Source organism: Diabrotica virgifera, chromosome 1, assembly GCF_917563875.1.
Source record: "Diabrotica virgifera virgifera chromosome 1, PGI_DIABVI_V3a".
In the NCBI taxonomy this organism is placed as follows: domain Eukaryota; kingdom Metazoa; phylum Arthropoda; class Insecta; order Coleoptera; family Chrysomelidae; genus Diabrotica; species Diabrotica virgifera.
In genome coordinates, this window is record NC_065443.1 from 21,004,036 (window position 1) to 21,025,358 (window position 21,323).

Sequence of the window (21,323 nt, forward strand, 5' to 3'; positions counted from 1 at the left end):
TTTTAATAAACAAACAAACTTATATTACAGAACATTTATCCATAAGAATTTGCCTTATGTTTAGGTAAAAATTGAAAGTTTTCTGGGACTTTACCCAACAGCATTTCACTAATTTTGATCCAATCTGCAGCAGCAGGGGACGCCATTAAAGTCTCTAGTTCGTCCCTCCCTTTAAAATGGGGAGGCCTTTCATTTATCTTCTGAGGGGGTGTTTCCAACAGCCCTACTGGTATGTATCTATACAAAAACGACAGCCATTCCAACAAGAATCTTCTAGTATTTTCTACTCCTGTGTTATCAGATCCCCAATGCTCAAGTCCATAGTTGGCATATTTCTTTATAATATCAAACCTTAAAAAATAAATAAATTTTTTAATTTATTAATGTTTTGTATTTTGGTAACGGCATAAATGACATTTATTGACTTCGAAAAAGCATTTGATAGTGTGGAATACTGGGCAATAAAGAATTCTCTACAAAACAGCTGAATGGACTACAGATATACTGACTTAATTACAAATATATATAATAAGGCAACAAACAACTATTACGCTAATGAATCAAACGGAGCTTATTGAAATAAACAGAGGAGTAAGACAAGGAGATACCATCTCCCCCAAGCTATTCAACCAAGCGCTAGAAGATGTGATCAAAGAACTACACTGGGATGGCGTGGGTATAAACATAAACGGGCAATATCTGAATCACTTACGATATACAGTATGTCCCTGTAAGTTGTATCCATATGGAAAACTTTTTTATTATTAATTTTACGAAAAAAAGTTATTCTTTATAAAAAGCTCTGCATGGTCCAAAACCTAAGATTTAACCATCAAGTATCAAATTTTTTGAATATTATACGAGGTATGTCAAAAAGTTTGAATTTCACTCAAGAGTAAAGTAGCTTTATTTTTCGTAATATTGGAAATTGCTATAATGAAAAGTTGTTTGGGATTAAAAACTATATTCTAATATGCAATTACATCCTTCTAATTGAAAAAAAAAAATTTGAGAAATTATGGATAACTATCATTATTTTTACAGTTATTTCAATTCTGATAACTCTTTTATTATTAATTTTACGAAAAAAAGTGATTCTTAATGGTAGGGGAGCCCAAGCGGGGATTTTTGCAGTTACTCGAGCGCGTCAGATTAGCATATGGGGGAAACCTGGTACCCTGCAGATGTACCTCTACCATATATTGGCTCTTAACACAGGGGAGTTCGTTAAGGGGGGCCCGAAAAAAAAATCTCTCCTTAAAAAAACTCGAAATTGTCAGATTAAGGTAAGGTAAGTTAAGTACATGCAAAAGAGTGTATATTTAAAAAATCTGACGATTTGAGCCGGGCGTAAGGAAATGGGTGAGTCCCAAAATTTCACAAGAAAAAAGCGAATATTTCGCGAAATGAATGACAGATCCAAAAACTAAAAAATATGTGCCCAATATTTTTTAAAAATCTATCGAATGATACCAAACACGACTTCCCACGGAGAGGGGTGGGGGGTAAATTTAATATTTTAAATACGAATCCCGCGATATTTCGCGAAATGAACATCAGATCGAAAAACTGTAAAATACACTTATTCCGTATTTTTGAAAAATCTATCGAATGGTACTAAACACGACCCCCCATGGATGTGGGGTTACTTTAAAATCTTAAATAGGAGCCCTCATTTTTATTGCAGATTTGGATTCATTACGTAAAAATAAGTAACTTTTATTCGAAACATTTTTTCGAATAATGGATAGATGGCGTTATAATCGGAAAAAACGATTGTTGGAAATGGAAAATTAAATTAAAAAATGTCAAGCGCCCACTAAAATGGAAAACTTTACTTAACTTTTTTTGGTTTTAGGACCTACTCTTCACAACTCAATATGTCCCCAAAGCGCTCGAGTGACTGCACATTTAGCATACTTTGCTCCCCTACCATAATAAAAAGTTCTGAATGGTCTAAAACTTAAAATACAACCATCTTATATCAAATTTTATCAATTTTATACGAGGTATTTCAAAAAAGATAAATTTAGATCAAAAGTAAAGTACCTTTATAGTTTAGAATGTTTCAATTAGAAGGATGTAATTACATACTGAAACATAGTTTTTAATTCTAAATAACTTTTCATTATAACAATTTTCAATATTGTGAAAAATAAACGTATTTTACTCTTGAGCGAAATCCATATTTTTTGACATACCTCGTATAAAATTGATAAAATTTGACAAAAGATGGTTGTATTTTAGATTTTAGACCATGCAGAACTTTTTATTAAGAATCACTTTTTTTCGTAAAATTAATAATAAAAGAGTTATCTGAGTTAAAATTACTGAAAATAATGTAGGTTACCCATAATTTTCCAAAAAAAAAAATTTCAATTAGAAGGATATAATTGCATACTAGAATACAGATTTTAATTCCAAACACCTTTTCATAATAGCAATTTTCAATATTGTGAAAAATAAAGCTACTTTACTCTTGAGTGAAATTCAAACTTTTCGAAATACCTCGTATAATATTAAAAAAATTTGATATTTGATGGTTAAATCTTAGGTTTTGGACCATGCAGAGCTTTTTATAAAGAATAACTTTTTTTCGTAAAGTTAATAATAAAAAAGTTTACCATATGGATACAACTTACAGGGACATACTGTATATGATGATATTGTATTAATAACAGAAAAAAGTGAAGAATTACAAATAATGATGGAAGAACTAGATAGAGAATCGACAAAGATAGAACTGAAGATGAATTACAGTAAAACAAAAACCATGACTAACCAACAAGAACTAATAATTACAGTGGAACAAACAAGAATAGAACAAGTAAAAGAGTATGTATATATATTGTTATATAATTTATGGGAAAAATTTAGAAAATTAATTTATGTCAAAGACCACGAGATCATAGATTTTCATCGCCCTGTATATGGCGAAAAATGGTAAATAGTATAATTTAGTTAGTAAACAGTGTTTCGTGGAAAGAGGAAAAGTTCTGTATTAATAATTCTATGAACGGACTTATACAATTAATACGGTCGGATTAGAAAGTGCATGTCTTCGCTTTGGAATGGACAATGGAACGCTTGTAAATGCTTCTTAGAAGGAAAGACGGTAAACACAATTGTTGAGTTTTAGAATATAAGGTTTTTTGTTTAGCATGTAGAAAAACAAAAGTAATTTTGGTATCTCCTGGAATTTGACAAGACGGGAAAGTTATATACAAAAATAATTTGTTCTTAAGAAATGAAAGTAGGGATGTAATGTGTAGAGAGGATGTTTTGTGATTGGCGAGAGAGACGGATGGAGGGAGAATAGAGTGTTTGAGTCTGAGTTTGAGGAGAAAAAAAAGTTTCACTGTGTAATTGAGATCTGGAGAGAGCAGTCCAGTTTTTTTTAAGTAAGAAGTATGTGTAAAGTGGTGAAGTTGGTGGCCGTATAAGCAGAATCGTGTTGAAACGAAATCGTTGAGAGTTGAGAAGTTCAATCTCCTCGTGTCCGAAGAGATTCCTGTTTCTGTCTGGAACGAGTAGCCGGTTGGTATCAATTTGCACAAGATATCGAGCAGAGAGAAAACTGAGGAGAGATTTCGAACGACTGCTGTTGTTTGTTTGTAAAGCAGTTTGGACGAGAAGGATCGTTCGCAGCATCCGAGGAGCACGTGTGGGAGAATCGAGGACTACACAATCCATGAGAAGAAGTAAAGAAGAGAAAAAAGGTTAGTCAGATTATTTGTGAAACGGAGAGAGTTGTTTTATATCACATATACCATATTTGTTTATTTTTTATTGAACAGTTCTACAGCATAATTTAGTCATTCATAAATCCAAAGAAGAAATAAGTAATCTATTCAGAAAGTGAAAAGTGAATTTCGTTTTTTTTTTATATAATAGTAAGAACAGTCTAACGAATTATTTAAATGAAAATTTTGTTAAAAAAGGAGATGGCAGAATTAAAGATTAATTTATCAGATAAGAAATAGTTGTAACAAAATTGAGTTTTAGCATACATTTAAATCTTATATTTATGGTATATTGGATAAATAAATAATATTTATAGAGTTTATATGACATTGAGTACCTATATATATTTTCCCTGTTTTGTCCTGAATCAAGTAAGCAACTAGAGATACTAGAAGCCACAAACCAAAGGTAATACATTAAAATAAATTAGTCCTGAGAATAAATTTTATTGGAAAGTTTTATTTAATTTTGATTGTGTTTTCCATAAGTAGTAATTAAAATAATTAATTAATTAATCAAAATAAGAATATGCTGATCAATCTCATAACAGAGAGAAAATTCAGAGCATAACAATATCTAGGACAAATCACTAGAATAAATAAAGAAAATCAGATCGATGAAATAAAGAGAAGAATAAGATTGGCCTGGGCATCACTCGGAAAACTGTCTTACATGCTAAAGAACAGAAAATACCCACAATACCTAAAAACAAGAGTCTTCACAATTATTGAATTGGTAGTGTACAAACAGTTAATTGAATATTTAGACCACAATAAAATAATTACTCAATCCCGACATGGTTTTCGCCAGAACTATTCAATCGAAACTGCTTCAATTGAGCTTGTACAATATGTCCATGAAAATATTGATCAGAACAACTACTTAGTGGGCATATTTTTCGACCTAACCCGTGCATTTGACACGATTAACCATAACTACTTATCAATAAAACTTGAAGCAATGGGTATTCGAGGTCCAATTCAATCTTGGATTAACTCATATATGTCTGGCAGAACACTCAACATGCAGGTTGATGATGAGTTGTCTGATGAGTTTAGTACTCCTATTGGAACTCCGCAAGGTGGAGTATTAGGACCACTTTTATTTCTCCTCTACATAAATGACCTACCTTTAAGTATAACAAATGGACGTGTTTTTATATGTGCAGACGACACAACAATTGTAATTGTAGCTGATGGTTTAGATGAGTTGCATAAGAAAATACAAATAACCATGAATGAATTCATTCATTGGTGTCAAATAAACTACCTTCTTATCAATGAAAATAAGACCATTTTTATCCAATTCACATCTCCACTTAAGGAAGGTGACAATATAACCTTAACATTAAATAATTGCAAATTTGAGACTGTCGAACACACTAAATTCCTTGGAATGGAATTAGATTCCAAATTAAATTTTAATCATCAAATTGACTCTCTCTGTAAAAAACTAAGTAAACTCTACTTTGCTTTCAATAGTTTGAAATCAAATTTTTATCAATCTTACCTACTTAACTTGTACTATGCATTTGTATACTCCGCCATCAGCTGCAATATAATTGTGTGGGGCAGAGCTACGGAAATTGGGCGAATATTCGTCCTCCAAAAGCGATTCATTCGCCTAATTTTTAACTTAGATTACAACGAATCTTGTAGAGATACGTTTAAAAAGAATAATATTATGACCTGCACATGCATCTATCTTTTCAAACTATTAACCTACACTTTTCTTAATAAGAATAAGTTTCAAATAAATAGTGATGTCCATAATTACCACACGAGAAATAAAAGTGATATCCACCTAAACAAATTCAACCGATTTCAACTAAAAAAGTCTCCAATGTATGCCGGAGGACAATTTTTTAATTTGCTACCAAATTCAATAAAAGAAATATTGCATTTTAACAAGTTCAAAACCAGGTTAAAGTTGTTTTTAACTGAACATTGTTTTTACTCTCTAGGCGAATTCATTGGCTGGAACAATAGCTAGCAACTGATTCCGATATTTTTATACTTTTAACAATATTTTATCAGTCTCGTAATCTTGTTCTCTACTAAATGTTTATTACCATTAATGTTTTTAATAAGATAACTTTAGTTTACTTTAGTGTAGTATTTTTTAATAACCTACTTATTGTACTATAAGTATACCATGTTTGTGACTTGTCTTATGTCATGTAAATGATACAAAAAGATCAATAAATTTATCTACCTATCTATCTTCAATCAATGTATACTCCCTGTCCTCATATATGGCTCTCAGACATAGACGTTTACAAAGGAAAACATAGAAAAAATAGCAAAGACAAAGATCCATGGAAAGACAAATGCTGAACATTAAACTATCAGACAGGAAAAGAAACGGATGGATCCTTAACAAAACAAAAGTGAAAGATGTCTCAACCCAAGTAGCAAAGCTTAAATGGAAGTTCGCCGGACATATAGCCACCTAAGGCAGAAGGATGAAAGATGGACTAAGACTATTATGCCTTGGAGACCGTGGAACCACAAAAAAAAAGGGAAAGGCCACAGATGCAATGGTCAGATGACCTGAAGAAACACACTGGGTCAAAATGGATGCAAATTCACAAAGAAGGAAAATTAGGCCTATATCCAAGGATGGATGTATAGGGCTGATAAGATAGATAGATATTTTGATAACTATTTTCGAAGTGGAAATCAAAACGTCAAATACATTTAATTTCTAATTAATATTGTGCTTTATTCTTAATTATGTAAAATAGTAAATCAAACCTTTCTGAACTGGATATGTCCCAGAGCTTCTGCTCCTTTATTTCAGTGAATATCCAAGGTTTTATCAATGCTCCTCTTCCTATCATTACTCCTGCGACATGGGGAGCTGTTTCTTTTGCTTTGATATAATCTTCGTAACTAAGAACATCTCCATTGCCTAATACAGGTAATGGATCAGCTGCTTTTGCTACAGCATCTATATATTCCCAATTGGCCAATCTTGTGTACCTCTGCTCTCTCGATCTTCCATGAATTGTTAGGAGACTTGCTCCACAATCTCTCAACTTTGGTGCCTAAAAAATATAAAAAGTTTTTAACTTTGTGTCTGGACTATGATTTCAACTAGATAACCAATACACACAATATCCCACATTGGTATAAACTTCAGCCTCTTTTTCTGTTGTTTCCAGGGGTTGTATTTCCGAATTCAATTGAATTCTTTCATAGAGGAGTTAACTTGAATGAAAAATTTCATATACGAATCTGAATGTATATTTTTGAATGTCCTTTGAAATGTTATACAAATGTTATGCAAATTCTTCTCATATACATATGTATATGAGTAGAATTTGCACTGGCAACACTGCAAATTCGAACAAACAAAGCTTAAACCAAAAAAAAAGGAAGAATAATTGACAGTCTTACGTTTTACTTAACCAAATTTATGGTGAATTTGTCATCTAAAACAATTCGTTTCTTGTAAATTATCTGAAAGAAGTAAAAAAGGGAAAGAAATATGATTGTTCAGTATAGGCTGAACAAAAGAAGAGCTGACCGGATTTATTTAGACACATCAATGTAAAAATATTGTATACAACAACGATTAATAACTATCAGCTAAAATCTTATCTGACGTACATAGGCCTATAGTCCAGAAAGCCACTGCGCATCCGCTAGGGAAAATATTCTAATTCGGATTTTTTGCACAATCTTACTCAAAAAGGACTCCTTTTAACAAATTTGCATGTTGCCAGGACCAAAAGGTAGTCAAAAAATTTTTAAACGTTTTTTTTGTTTTTTCCGTAAAATTATTTTTTTTGCATGGAAAAAAGTTTTTTTAGGTTTTTTGGATCATTCCAAACAGAAAGGTCTTTAGTGACTTTTCTCTAAAATTGATAGTTTTTGACATATAAGCGATTAAAAATTGAAAAATTGCCAAATCGGTCATTTTTAACCCTCAAAAACTATGTGAAAAACGGAAAATTTGAATGTTGCCAAGGTTAGTAGATATTCTTTAAACATAGATTAATGAAATACCGAAGAGTTTTTTGCAATACAATATTCAAAACTCCTTTGTTTTTTAATTGCTAATCAAGCGTGCGCGACACTATTTTCCACCGACAGTATGGTGCAAATGAAAGGAATAAATTCGTTATTTCGTAAACCGGCGACTTTAAGGAAAAATCCCGAAAAAAGTCGATTTTTATTTTTAATTTATGATATTGTGGCGTATATGGTATAGTAGTGACGTCATCCGTCTGGACGTGATGACGTAATCGATTATTTTTTTAAATGAGAATAGGGGTCGTGTGGTAGCTCATTTGAAAGGTTCTTCAATTCTCTATTCAGTAATGTAAACATTTACATACTTATTTATACAGGGTGTCCTTCTAATTCGTTTTTTGTCAAATAATTTAATTTAATCAAAACTTTTTGGACACCCTGTACAAATAATTATATAAATGTTTATATTACTGAATAGAGAATTGAAGAACCTTTCAAATGAGCTGGCACACGACCCCTATTCTCATTTAAAAAAATCATCGAATACGTCATCACGTCCAGATGGATGACGTCACTAGTATACCATATATGCCACAATATCATAACTTTAAAATAAAAATCGACCTGTTTCGGGATTTTTCCTTAAAGTAGCCGGTTTACGAAATAACGAATTTATTCCTTTCATTTGCACCATACTGTCGGTGGAAAATAGTGTCGCGCATGCTTGATTAGCAATTAAAAAACAAAGGAGTTTTGAATATTGTATTGCAAAAAACTCTTCGGGATTTCATCAATATATGTTTAAAGAATATCTACCTACCTTGGCAACATTCAAATTTTCAGTTTTTCACATAGTTTTTGAGGGTTAAAAATGGCCGATTTCGCAATTTTTCAATTTTTAATCGCTTATATGTCAAAAACTATCATTTTTAGAGAAAAGTCACTAAATACCTTTTCTGTTTGGAATGATCCAAAAAACCTAAAAAAACTTTTTTCCATGCAAAAAAAATAATATTAGGGAAAAAACAAAAAAAAAAACGTTTATAAAATTTTTGACCACCTTTTGGTCCTGGCAACATGCAAATTTGTTAAAAGGAGTCCTTTTTGAGTAAGATTGTGCAAAAAATCCGAATTAGAATATTTTCCCTAGCGGATGCGCAGTGGCTTTCTGGACTACTAGTGACAACTGAAATGGCAATTATTACTTTAATTGTATATGAGCATCGAAATTCGAATGGTTCAGAGTTCAGACCCATTCGAGTCGCCATATACAGGGTGTCATAGTTTGTTTTTAAACCAAGAGGAGTGATTCAAATTTACCGCGCTGCAATGCTTGTTTGTAATTGGTCTAACCGCAGGCAAGTTTACTCCACTGTTTTAAAATTTTGACACTAATTTCATTTATCAAATTTTTACACAATTGGCATTTCATAGGTTAATTAAGTTATATCGGCGATTTTTGTATTTTCTGCGTTATTCCCTTAATTTTTAGATCTTCAGCCCGCTTTTATATAAAAAGCAGTTGTTTTTAAAACTCTTTAGCGACGTATTAATATAATATGTCAACTATTTTATAATTTATTGTATTACTTTTTTTTAACAATGGCGAAACCGTTAATTTAAATAACCGTCGATTTTTATTTTTAAATTCTAAATTTTTGTTATATATATCATACTAGTGATGTCATCCATCTGGGCGTGATGACGTAATCGATGATTTTTTAAATGAGAATAGGTGCCGTGTGATAAGTCAATCGAAAGGCTATTCAATTTTGTATTCACTAATATAAACATTAACATAATTATTTATACAGGGTTTGAATTAAACAATTTTTTTTTGAATTAAACTAATTACAATATTTAGATTACGATATCACACCCAAATGGATGACGTCACTAGTATGATATTTATGCCAAAAAATTATAATTTAAAAATAAAAATCGATATGTTTCGGGATTTATCTCCAGAGTCGCCCATTCTCAAGAAAATGAATTTATTCCAACTCAAACGTCCTCACTGTATTTGTTTATAAGCCAAAACATTGTTTATAACTTTAAAACAGTGCTGAGGCCGCTTAAATAATCCGATTTTAATTCTGTAAATTGTATTAGATAGGTAGAGAACCTTTTTATATGTAAAAAAATTAGCAAACTTCTAAACGGTCTACTTTCTGTTCAGAATGTTTTTAAAAAATTTGAACTTTTTTAAAAAAAATTAGATTGTAAAATGATTATGCAAAATCTATTAGGTCGATTTTAATGAAATTTGGTGGACGGGTTAAGTATGTTGTAAGAATTTTCTAAGCGAATTATGAAGGTTCTAAGTGCAACCAAAGTGGTTGAAAAACATTGAATAAAAACAGTCTTTTTTGCCCCCTTATTTTCCATTTATTGCTATTTTGCAGAAAGGGTAATATTTTAAGACATATTAAACCAGTCGTATATTATACATTCAATTATCTTTATTTTCTTTCTTTCCGACTTTGTTCCAAAATGAATCGTTTTAAAGTAATAAGTAATGAAAGTAAAAAAAATCAATATTTTTCGAAATTTTTAAATATTTAAATTTTTTTATTAATGTTTCGGGCATATTTGAGAAGGAGCATAAGTTAATTATAATTATTGAAGTTGTCACCTAACTTTATGTGCAAAAATCCTAATGCCACCTCTCACATCCACCTCAAAACAGATCCGCCCTGGTCTAAATATAATAATGCCAAACTAGAACAATAACAAAATATTTCTAAAAAGATTTTAGCTATGTGCAAGGCTACAACAAATGTTCAAAATTACCCCCTTTAAAGGCGACAGAGTAATTTTATATTCACCATTGGCGCGCGTACGGGTGATGGCCCGAATTTTTTAAAGAAAAAAATAGTATGCCACTGAGATATGTTAAATTAAAAATCATTTTTGAATTCCTCGAAAAATCGTATTTGTCTTTTTTTCAAGAGGCGCCGTTTTTATGCAAAAAAAAATAAAATATCCTAATGTTTACAAAGTATTTGAAATAAATTTCTATGCATATGGAATCTACCTCGAATAATTTGTTAGCGTTAAGATGTTTTATTTTTTTTTTGTATAAAAACGGCGCCGCATATGAAAAAAGACAAGAATAATTTTTTGTCGTAAATTGAACGAGGAATTCAAAAATGATTTTTAATTTGACCTTTCCCAGTGGAGTACTTTTTTTTTCTTTAAAAAATTCAGATCATTACCTGTACTGGCGCCAATGGTGAATATAAAATTATTCTGCCACCTTTAAAGGAGTTAATTTTGAACATTTGCTGTATAGGTCTGGATCCCGCGTATGAAAAAAAAGTTGATTAATAGCAAGCTGAAAATTTGTTAATAGCTTAAGGGTGTCCAGTAGGACAAACTTTCATATATGGGAACACTGGAACAGGGGAAGTTTTAATTGTGGAACAGGTTAAAAATTTGGAACGGTCAGACCACGAAAACGGCACATGTATTTTGTCCGACAGAACAGACTTAAACTCTCCGAACAGAGATTAAACTCTCATGCAAAAATCAGACTGCTATTTATCACCAAATGGGCGTTTTAATGAGTGAAACATGTAGAATATGTCATATGACAGGAATTATGACAGGTGATAAATAGCAGTTTGATTTTTGCATGAGAGTTTAATCTCTGTTCGAAGAGTTTAAGTCTATTCTGTCGGACAAAATAAATGTGCCGTTTTCGTGTTCTGACCGTTCCAAATTTTCAACCTGTTCCACAATAAAAACTGCCCCTGTTCCAGTGTTCCCATATATCAAAGTTTATCCTACTAGACACCCTTAAGCTATTAACAAATTTTCAGCTTGCTATTAATCAACTTTTTTTTCATACGCGGGATCCAGACCTAGTAGCTTTGTACCTAGTTAAAATATTTTTAGTAATATTTTCTGTTATTGTTCTACTTTGGTATTATTATATTGGAGAGTTCTTGATACCTAAGAAATGAAAAATATGCTTGAAGATGTTTTATTTTTTCGCATAAAAACGGTGCACCATAGAAAAAAATACAAGAAAGGTTCTTTTTCATAAATTAAATGTGGAATACAATAATAATTTTTAATTTGAAATATCTCAGTGGCGTACCATTTTTTTTAAATTCGGACCATTACCCGTAGGCGCGCCAATGATGAATATAAAATTGTTATTTGTTTGCCAAAAAATACGCAATAACTACCTCTTGAAACCCACCAAATGTAATTTTCATATCTCAACCGGTGTCAGCGCAATAAAAAATTGGCAGTTTGAAATAAAAACTTCAACACCCTGTATCTCGGAAACAAATAATTTGCGGACATACGTTTATAGAGCAAACTGCCATTCTTTTTTCATGTAGAATTATCCCTTAAAATTTTTCATACTTATTTACTAACACCCTGTATGAAAGAATTCGTACATAAAGTATTAAGTGCAACCTTTATTGTTTGACTTGTCCTATAATAGAAAATTATATTATTAGTAATGTAGAATGTAGTTGATAAAGAAGTGCTGCAGCATAAAATAGGCAAAGAAAGAAATAAGAAACATCCGACAATGGACAGGACTAAATTTTGAACAGCGAATAAGAGCTGAAGACAGATAAGAATTTGCAATAATTGCAGTAGGCAACCTCCATTGAGGAGAGGGCACTTTAGAATAAGAAGAAGAATGTAGTGACTACATTTATATAGGATTAACTGTAATGATGAACATAGAGACTAATAAATAACTTACCAAAATATGTGCTATATTATCATTGTTGTAAACACCCATTCTCATCTTTACAGTGAATGGAATATCTAAAATAGTGCTCATACTTTTGACACAACTTTCTAATACTCTAGCTCTTCTCATCAATCCACAGCCAGCTCCAGTTTTATATACCAGTTCAATTGGACATCCCATATTCAAATCAACAAAATCAATATCTGTCTCTTTTTGTAAAAGCTGCCCGCACTTTGCCAATAAGTAGGGATTATTGGCACATAGTTGTACTCCGAAAATGTCTTCAGATTCGTGTCTTCTTAATAGAGCCCATTCTTGTCTCATGCCTATAATATTATAATAATCTTTAGTCAATAAAGCATCCCAAAAAGAAAAAGTGCGTATGAGGCTATGTGTGCAAGAAGGGTAAACTCAAAAATCCCCATTTCGAGAAAAACGCAATTTTAAAATTGAGTGAGGACAAAATTCAATAATTATTGAAGAAAATAATAATAATTAATAATAATTTATAATTCATAATTACGATTATGAACCACTGTGTCATGTGAAGTGACGAACGTAGAAAATAATGGTAAAAGAAAAAAATACTGCCGCCCCAGAAGAACAATTTTGTGATCATAAAACTTTCGAGTTTTGCAGCTAAGCATTCGAATCAGTCAGAAAACAGTCATGGGTTGTCCCCATGAACAAAACTAATAATACTAATCTCTAACATAAATATGTTGCACATCTGGAAGAAAAGTGACACAACTTAAAAAATGCATAAATCAAGGTATATTGTTAAATTAACTCCAAAAATATCCTATACTTTTTTATTTATTTATTTATTATTCATTTACGGACCGAAGTCCATTAGTACATGATACAATTAAAATTTTTTACAATTAAAATGTCACACAAATTAGAAAAATAAGATGTAGTAGATACAAAATTGGTAAATACATAACAAACAATAATAAAGAATAAACTTACTTGCTCTCATTCAACAATTGAGAGCTAGAACATTTTATCAGGAGAATTGTTACATATATGTTTACTTGCAACTTAGAAAGATGGCGGTAGTGTAATTATTCCTTTGGCAGTAAAATGAATACTTTTATTCAGGAACAATGACACTTTTCAAGCATGCTCTGACATTCGACACAAACTTATCGTTATTTATCACAAAAACCATTATATTTCGAGAAGTGCTCTAGGCATTTTTCCTCAATTTTAAAAAAAGTGACCATTATTTAAAAAAAAAGGTGACATAACTCAAAATTTTTAAATTTTTTCTTTGTTATATCAGATATAGTTTTTTGGTTTTGCCTCTTGCACAATAATTAGAAACATTCACTATCTTCATATTTAATTTATAAATTTTAGCAGTTGCCATTTCAAACTTAAAATTAAGATCTAAAAAATCTATTTTGTCTCTCCTGAAAAAAGTTGTTTTTTGAGGTGGGACACTTTTTTTCCAGATGAGTGATGTATACATATCTGGACCTCGGAGGTAAACTACACTATGTCGACATGGTGTTGTTATGAATAAGTTCCATTAATCCATTTATTTTATTAGTTGGATTATACAAATTGGTTATATAATATTATCATTAAAATATGGACATATTGTCTATCAAACAATTATGGGATATATCAAATTTTTATAACATTCTAAGTACAGTAATCCCTCTTCAACCGCAGGGGTTACGTTCCGAAGGGAAAGGTGCGGTTGGTCAAACCGTGGTTGGCGAGGGATCCACGATCCAAAGAAGAATGTGACATATAATCCCAATTTGGATAGGTACGTATATTAGTATGTACATAGCAAAAATATGATGAAATTGCATATCTGTGAAATATATCTGTGTATTATCATGTTGATATTATCAACAAAAATAAAGACGCTGAGATCAGCGTCTACATTTATTTTGCTGGTATTTTAAACCTTCCGAACTATAAACTAATTACCATAGTCTTATTACTAAGAACAAGCGCCAGTGGAGTATCATGAGTAATTTAACGCGACTAGTCAAATTATAAAAAATATATAAAAATAATAAAATATTCTCATTAAAGATTCAACAGATATCACAACCGCGGTTGATGAGTCCGCGGATAACAAGGGATTACTGTACTTTAAACTTTGTTTCAAACTGACACTAAACACAGTGGCTCGAAATGACATTGTGCAGTTTACCTGAGGTCCAGATATATATTTAATGATAAAAGAAAAAAGATAATCACTTGTCTGCACAAGAATATACAGACCCTGTAATAATGAAGAGCACATAGCCATTTCTCCACAAGTAACATCAGCTCCAAATTGTTTACAAATTCGTCTAAATGGAAGATTGCCTACAGTTGTCAATGGACTTAACACCAATTTGTCTTTCCAATCAATCTTTTTCTTCTCCCTTTGTAAAACTGATATCAAATCTTCATCTGTAACACATCCAATACTGTTCTGATCTTCTTTTTCGCCCCCATCTTTATTGTTCTAAAAATATTCAGATAAATAGTATATATATTTACACTGCAACTACATAGTGCTGTCACCAGGGGTGTATACAATGGCCTCCTTTATTTAGATTTAGATGGACTTTCCCAAGTTTTTTTATGTTGTTGTGAAGCTATTTCCTTGTGGCCATTTTGATAATTAACTATTTTCATTGGGAAATAAGCCAAAATTAAATTGAAAAAATAATTTTATTAATGTTACGACACCCAAATCGGATGTCGTCAAAATACAAAACATTACTACATTAACCCGGGAGCAGTCATGCCGTTAAAAAAAATCCAACATTTATCCTTTTGCGTGATAACTTGATGAACAATTTTACATCATAACTTTCCACTCCTAGGTACCTCGAGGAGGGGTGTAGTAAGGCAAAGGTTCATTTGTTTTCTTTTTTTTTTTCTTCTTCTATTTGTGGAATTTATGGCCTTCGTGAGAACCAATTAACTTTAATAATTGTTAAAAATACTATTTCTAACATAACAAGTAAATAAAAATACTATAAAATAAAAATTTGTTGTAAATTCGTATTTAACGAACTTTCAAAAAATAAAAAAATTGCAATTTTTGAACCTGAATAACTTTTCGATTAAAAAATAAAATAGCAATTCTGCTCGCAGCGTTTGAAAGTTCAAGTCAAATTATAACGATTTTGATTATTTGCATTGCTAAAAATTAATTTTTTTATTGTTAATATATCGTCGGCTTACTGCCAAAACCAACCTACTCCATTTTTAAAAGTTTTGAGAAACCTACCTTTAAACTTTAATTTGAAATGAAAAATCGTCTGAATTTAAATAATGATTTAATAATTAAAAAGTATGACAAAAATATTTTTCAGTTATTAAATATTTTTTTTAAATTCAGTCGATTTTCAATTTCAAATTAAAGTTTAAAAGGTAGATTTCCCAAAACTTTTAAAATGGAGTTAGTTGGTTTTGGCAGTAAGCCGACGAATAATCTTTAGACCTTCTACCCTCTCAGGTATAGGTATAATCTCTGGCTTCCCTTCAGAGCGAATAAATTTTTCGCCTTTTTTATTGTTAAACAAAGCTATAAACACATAGTGCTTGAGTGATGTTTTCAATGCATCTCATTTAAAATCGAATGAGTAAGTATGAGTGCAAGCGCCTGCAAACAGATCATTTCTATGTAGCATGCATTAAAAACGCATGCATTGGGCACATGTCAAAACGCTCAAACACTATTTGTTTATAGCTTTGTTTAACAATAAAATAAAATAAATTTGAGCAATGCAAATAATCAAAACAGGTGTAATTTGACTTGGAACTTTCAAATGCTGTCATTTTGTTCACATTTATCTCGAAAACTATGCATCCTACGAAACAACTTGTAAGGACATTTTTGAAGTTATACTTCTTTACAATCGAGGGTGAAATTTTATAATTTCCTGGCCAATGCGCAGACAGTATGTAGCTTGTTGCTAATCTTTCAAATTATGTATGTATCAGCGCAAATAAGTCATTAAACAAACAAGTCATTAACCGTACAAACTATGGTTCAAGTTCCTATATCTGTAAAACTATTAAATTAGCACACACATTATCTCCACATATTGATTTCTTTATTAACGACTTTACTGCGTTTTCCACACAATTACATTTATATTTAACTTAATGTTCTAATTTCAAGACTGATTTGTCAATTACTGTTATTGTCTTTGTTCTAAGATAAGTTGTATTTGTCAATTGCAAAATGTTCTAGCTCTCAATTGTTAAATGAGAGCAAGTAATTTTATTCTTATTATTGTTTATGTATTTACCAATTTTGTACCTACTAGATCTTATTTTTTCTAATTTGTGTGACATTTTAATTGTATCATGTACTAATGGACTTCGGTCCGTCAATAAATAATAAATAAAAGAATATATTTGTGTTCTTAGTAAATGTATTATTTATTATAATTTTTGTCTTTAGATTTGTCTTCCTCCAGCGTAAGATAATAAAATATTTCTTTTTATTCTTCACTTTGATCTATTTGTCACTGTGATGTCTAATTATATCCGACATGTCAATAGCATGGGGCTTGATAGCTCGGTTGGTATAGCATTGGACCAGATATCGAGAGATCTCGGGTTCAAATCTCGGACGATTCATATTCATTTTTTTTTATTTTTGGTATTGTTCAGTTTTGGTAATTATTGTTAATTTTTGGTATTGTAAATGTTAAGTATATTTATTTCGTTGAAATTATATAATAGAAGTATAACTTCTTAGGTATGTACAAAGTACACAAATTCTTTTTTTTTTAGAATGGCCCAAAAAATGTAAAAAAGGTTTTGTAATTTAATTTTGCAAGTTTTTTGTTTATAACAATTCAATCCGACATCTGGACCAATTGTTACCCAAAAGTTAAAATCCAAAAATAAATTAGGTTCATCTAAATAAAGGAGGACGTTGTAGCCCCCCCCCCCCTGGCGACAGTACTAACAGAATTAGGACAACATAGAGTTTAGGGCAACGACTCGAGTCTAGATCCTGAGCCGAGGATTAGCGGCGTGTAATTTGTGTTGCCTATATAAACTTGAATCGCGAATGTTTATTATTCAAAAAATTACAACTGTAAAAATCAATGACATTTGTGTGCATTTTTTTGGCATGAAAGTTTAAACTTGGCTTATGTCTAAATTTATAGAAGTTGCCTTTAAGCACTTTTAAAGGGGCAATTGCATCCAATTTGTCGGGATGCGAACTTTTTACATGTCTTTTTAAATCATGTTTACGTTTATACACGTTTCCGCATTCCAAGCACTTATTAATTATTTCCACACCGAACATTTTCGTTGTCAAGAAAATGAAATACCTACTCAAAAGCAAACACAAACACAGAACTGTGAACAGTAGAAATGATTGAATCGGAAAATTGATCTAACAGCTTCACTGTTCAATTGATAATTATACAAAGAGTCTACATTCTACCACATCCAATACTATTTTAATATTAAATATCATGCAACCGCAGTAAATATCGGTTTTTGCCTGAAAGGAGGAAGACCTAATAACCCTTCGGTCCAAACCTAACTTACGGGTATTAGAGTGAGAGAACCGCAGGGCAGGAGGTATTTGACCGCTGCGCGCAATCACAATCCACCCTTTTTATTATCACTAAACGGTCTTTTCAGCCTTTTAAATAACACTCAAGGCCCATTTCGTTGATTCAAGTTTATATAGGCAACCCAAATTACACGCCGCTAATCCTCGACTCGGGATTTAGACAGAATAAGGGCAAGGGCCATGCAACAGCATGAATTTTGTGAACAGTGTTGCCATATCTGTTTATAATTTAGACATATGAATTTAACCTTGTTTAAAATGTTTTTTTTTTTATAATTTAGATGTTTATTTCATAGGTTAGTTAATTCATTTAAGTTAGTTTCTTTTTATTACTATTTAGTATTTTAGATATTTTATTAGTTAGAGTTTACAGTCTACAGTTTAAGTTAGTTTCTTTTTATTACTATTTAGTATTTTAGATATTTTATTAGTTACAGTTTAGAAATCTTCACATTGTTTAGTGTTTCTATTAACTATTGCCACTATTGATTTTTATATAATTTTAATGCTTTTAATATATTTTCTGATTTATATCTAATGTCCACTTTACATCAACAATAAATTGAACAAGAAATTGACAAAGTTATTCAAGGCCAAATTTAACGTGTACAAAATGTATGGTTTGTAAAAGAAAATAAAGGAATTTGATGAAATAGAACAATTGGATATGTTTTATTTTGTCAAATTTCTTTATTTTCTTTTTATTCACGGCAAAATTGGGTGTTTTGTATAAGTCAAATTTGACCTTGAATAACTTTGTCAATTTCTTGTTCAATTTATTGTTGATGTAAAGTGCACTTTACATTTTTGTTTTCGATTTTTAAATTATATATTGTGTTCTATTCAATTTTGAATTTTAGATGTTACAGTAAGAAATATTTTACAACATGGCAACACTGTCAGTGTTTTTAGATTACCTCAAATGTCAACTACAAATTGGTTATGTTTGGTTGCCCTAAACTTGATGTTGTCCCAGAATTATAATAAAATAATTTATTGTTGACAGGGGGTAAGTGCCATTCTCTACTTTTCGAATTATAGTAAAAAACCCTTCTCTCTTTCTATATCTGCTTCATTTGGTATTAAATGCAGTTTAGCAGTATAACCTATATCCATGCAATTCATCAGTGTTTGCTTCCCTAGAAAAGTAGAAAATGGCACTTACCCCCTTTTTTAACAATAAACGATTCAATTATTTGTAAAAGTGTTTTTAACAAAATTATAAAATACCTTTCTTAAAGAATCAACATACTTTACACACTTCTCAGCCAAAGTAAAATCATATGTTCTCTTTCGAAGTGCTGCTTGGATATCCTGCTGAAGAATATTTTTAGTATGTGGACCCTTAGCTTCATAGTCTGAATATTTCTGCTGATCAACTTTATTCCTACCATCACTGATATGATCATTGCCAAACCTACAAGATAGTCCTCTGTTGCACTTTCCTGAAGTTTGGTAGTTATAGCAAGAGTCATCTATATCCTTTGGTTTGATTTCAAGATACTTCTCAACATCATGTAAAAATTGACAGTTGTTTTTGTCACATTTTGGAATTTCATCTCCTTCGGATATATTAATCAAGCTATTACATAGTTCTTTACTTCTGTCCAGTCTAAACGTTGGACCTCTTGCTTTATTCTGACCCTTTAACTTATTCTTTGAAAACTTTTGTCGTTTAGAAGGTGGTTCCAGCGCTTCTTCTCCATTTGTAGAATTGTCAATAGAGTTCTTGTCTTTTTCAGAGACATGCTCTAAATTTAATTCTCGTTTCTGTTCGGGGATTATGTACCTGAAATATTGACATTTTATATAAAAGGAAAATTAAGAGATATTATGAATTTATTACTCTGGTTTTATTTTACAAATACCTTCACTTGACATGCTCAATTGTTATAGAAATAAGGTAATTACAACAAGATTTCTTTAATCGAACTCAAGTTTTTAAATTTGTAACAAACTCAAAAACACCATGAGGTAAAGCAAGTGTCAACTGTCAAGTCATCTCTCAAGTCAATGCTTCCGTCTTCTTCTCTTTTCATAATGTGTCTGTCTGTTCATTCAAGTAAATAACCACTACGGAAACGGCAACGCTGTCGAGCTGTCAAATAAAGGGCTTAGTTATAGATATAGCGGGCAGATTACAATTTTAAACTTTACATTATTTCATTATTTGATTATTATCAAACAATAATATTTCTTTATTTTACTTAGATACCGTCACTAATAAGAAAAACACATTTATTATAAATATGATGTAATAAAAATATTTTAAAAGAAAAGGTAGGTCATCTTTAGATATTTTTCTTTTTTGTGCACTTTCTGTTTTATCGCTTTTGTCAGATTGAATTTTATCTTGATTTTTTTTTATTTAGCTAATGCCTCGACAGCTAATGGCCATTGGCATGGTAGGTACTGTAAATTTTTACAGTTAGGTACCATAGTGTCATGGGTAGTGTGTGTGTGTTGAGTAAGTGTCTTGTTACTTTGCAAAGTCGACGTCATTGACTTTGCAAAGAGTCGCTAATTGTATCCGAACGTCTGCTGTCCCTCCGGTGAGTACCGATCCCACAAGGACAGAAACTATTTTCATTTATTAATTTATAATAAACGAAAAATTCCTGACCCTGGTGAGATTCGAACTCACGACCTTTCGGATTTTTCGATCCAAAAGTTGGCGCTCTTACCACTGAGCTATGGAGGGGATTTATCTTGAATTAATGTAGTGTAATTATTAATCAAAATATTAGCTAAAACACTGGCGGATCTAGAAATTTTTTTTGGGGGGGAGTCATGGATCTTGATGGTGATTACTGCTTTTCTCTGATGCAAGGTCACTTTTATAGTCTTACCACCAATAGGATAAATGGGTTTTCAAATATTTTGGGGGGGGGGGTCATGACCCCGTGACCCCCCTCTGGATACGCCAGTGAGCTAAAATAGGTAACATTAAAACAATAAGAACTTCAGTTTGAGGTTGCGGATTATAAATATGAACATAATTCAGAATGAGTTTTCAATTATCTCGGAAACGGCTTGCACAATTTTTATAGATTTTGGTTGGTAAGGGTATCCTAATACGGCCGAGATTATAGTGGTATTTACATTGTTAGATCTTCCGTTCTCTGGAAATCTAATATTAATGAACTTTGTTATTTCAAATACAACACAGTTATTGTTACATTTATTTTTAAAATAAAAAGAATGTGTTTGTATGAGTTGTTCATGATTCTTTTTGATTTAATAGACAGCGTTAAATTAAGGCATTAAGTATGCTGGATAGTTTGTTAATAAATTATTTATTAGT

At 31.2% G+C, this 21,323-nt stretch overlaps 1 protein-coding gene across 1 annotated transcript; it reads right to left on the minus strand.

Annotated features, from left to right (window-relative positions):
• LOC114324616 (tRNA-dihydrouridine(47) synthase [NAD(P)(+)]-like) lies at positions 1 to 20,033 on the minus strand. Its single transcript, XM_028272483.2, has 6 exons — positions 19,866 to 20,033; positions 19,250 to 19,808; positions 14,698 to 14,926; positions 12,457 to 12,773; positions 6,501 to 6,793; positions 1 to 351 (listed from the first exon to the last, which is right to left on the minus strand). Exons 1-6 carry the CDS (start codon positions 19,898 to 19,900, stop codon positions 36 to 38), a joined length of 1,749 nt encoding a protein of 582 aa, XP_028128284.1. The 5' UTR covers positions 19,901 to 20,033; the 3' UTR covers positions 1 to 35.
• Between the last annotated feature and the right edge of the window lie 1,290 nt (positions 20,034 to 21,323).

Excerpts from the sequence above, each read along its gene's own strand:
- LOC114324616 (XM_028272483.2), bottom strand. The coding sequence starts at position 19,900 with ATGTCAAGTGAAGGTATTTGTAAAATAAAACCAGA. Across the intron at positions 12,774-14,697 it reads GTGCTCTTCATTATTACAGG|GCATGAGACAAGAATGGGCT; the intron begins GTCTGTATATTC and ends ATAATATTATAG. Across the intron at positions 352-6,500 it reads GACATATCCAGTTCAGAAAG|GTTTGATATTATAAAGAAAT; the intron begins GTTTGATTTACT and ends TTATTTTTTAAG.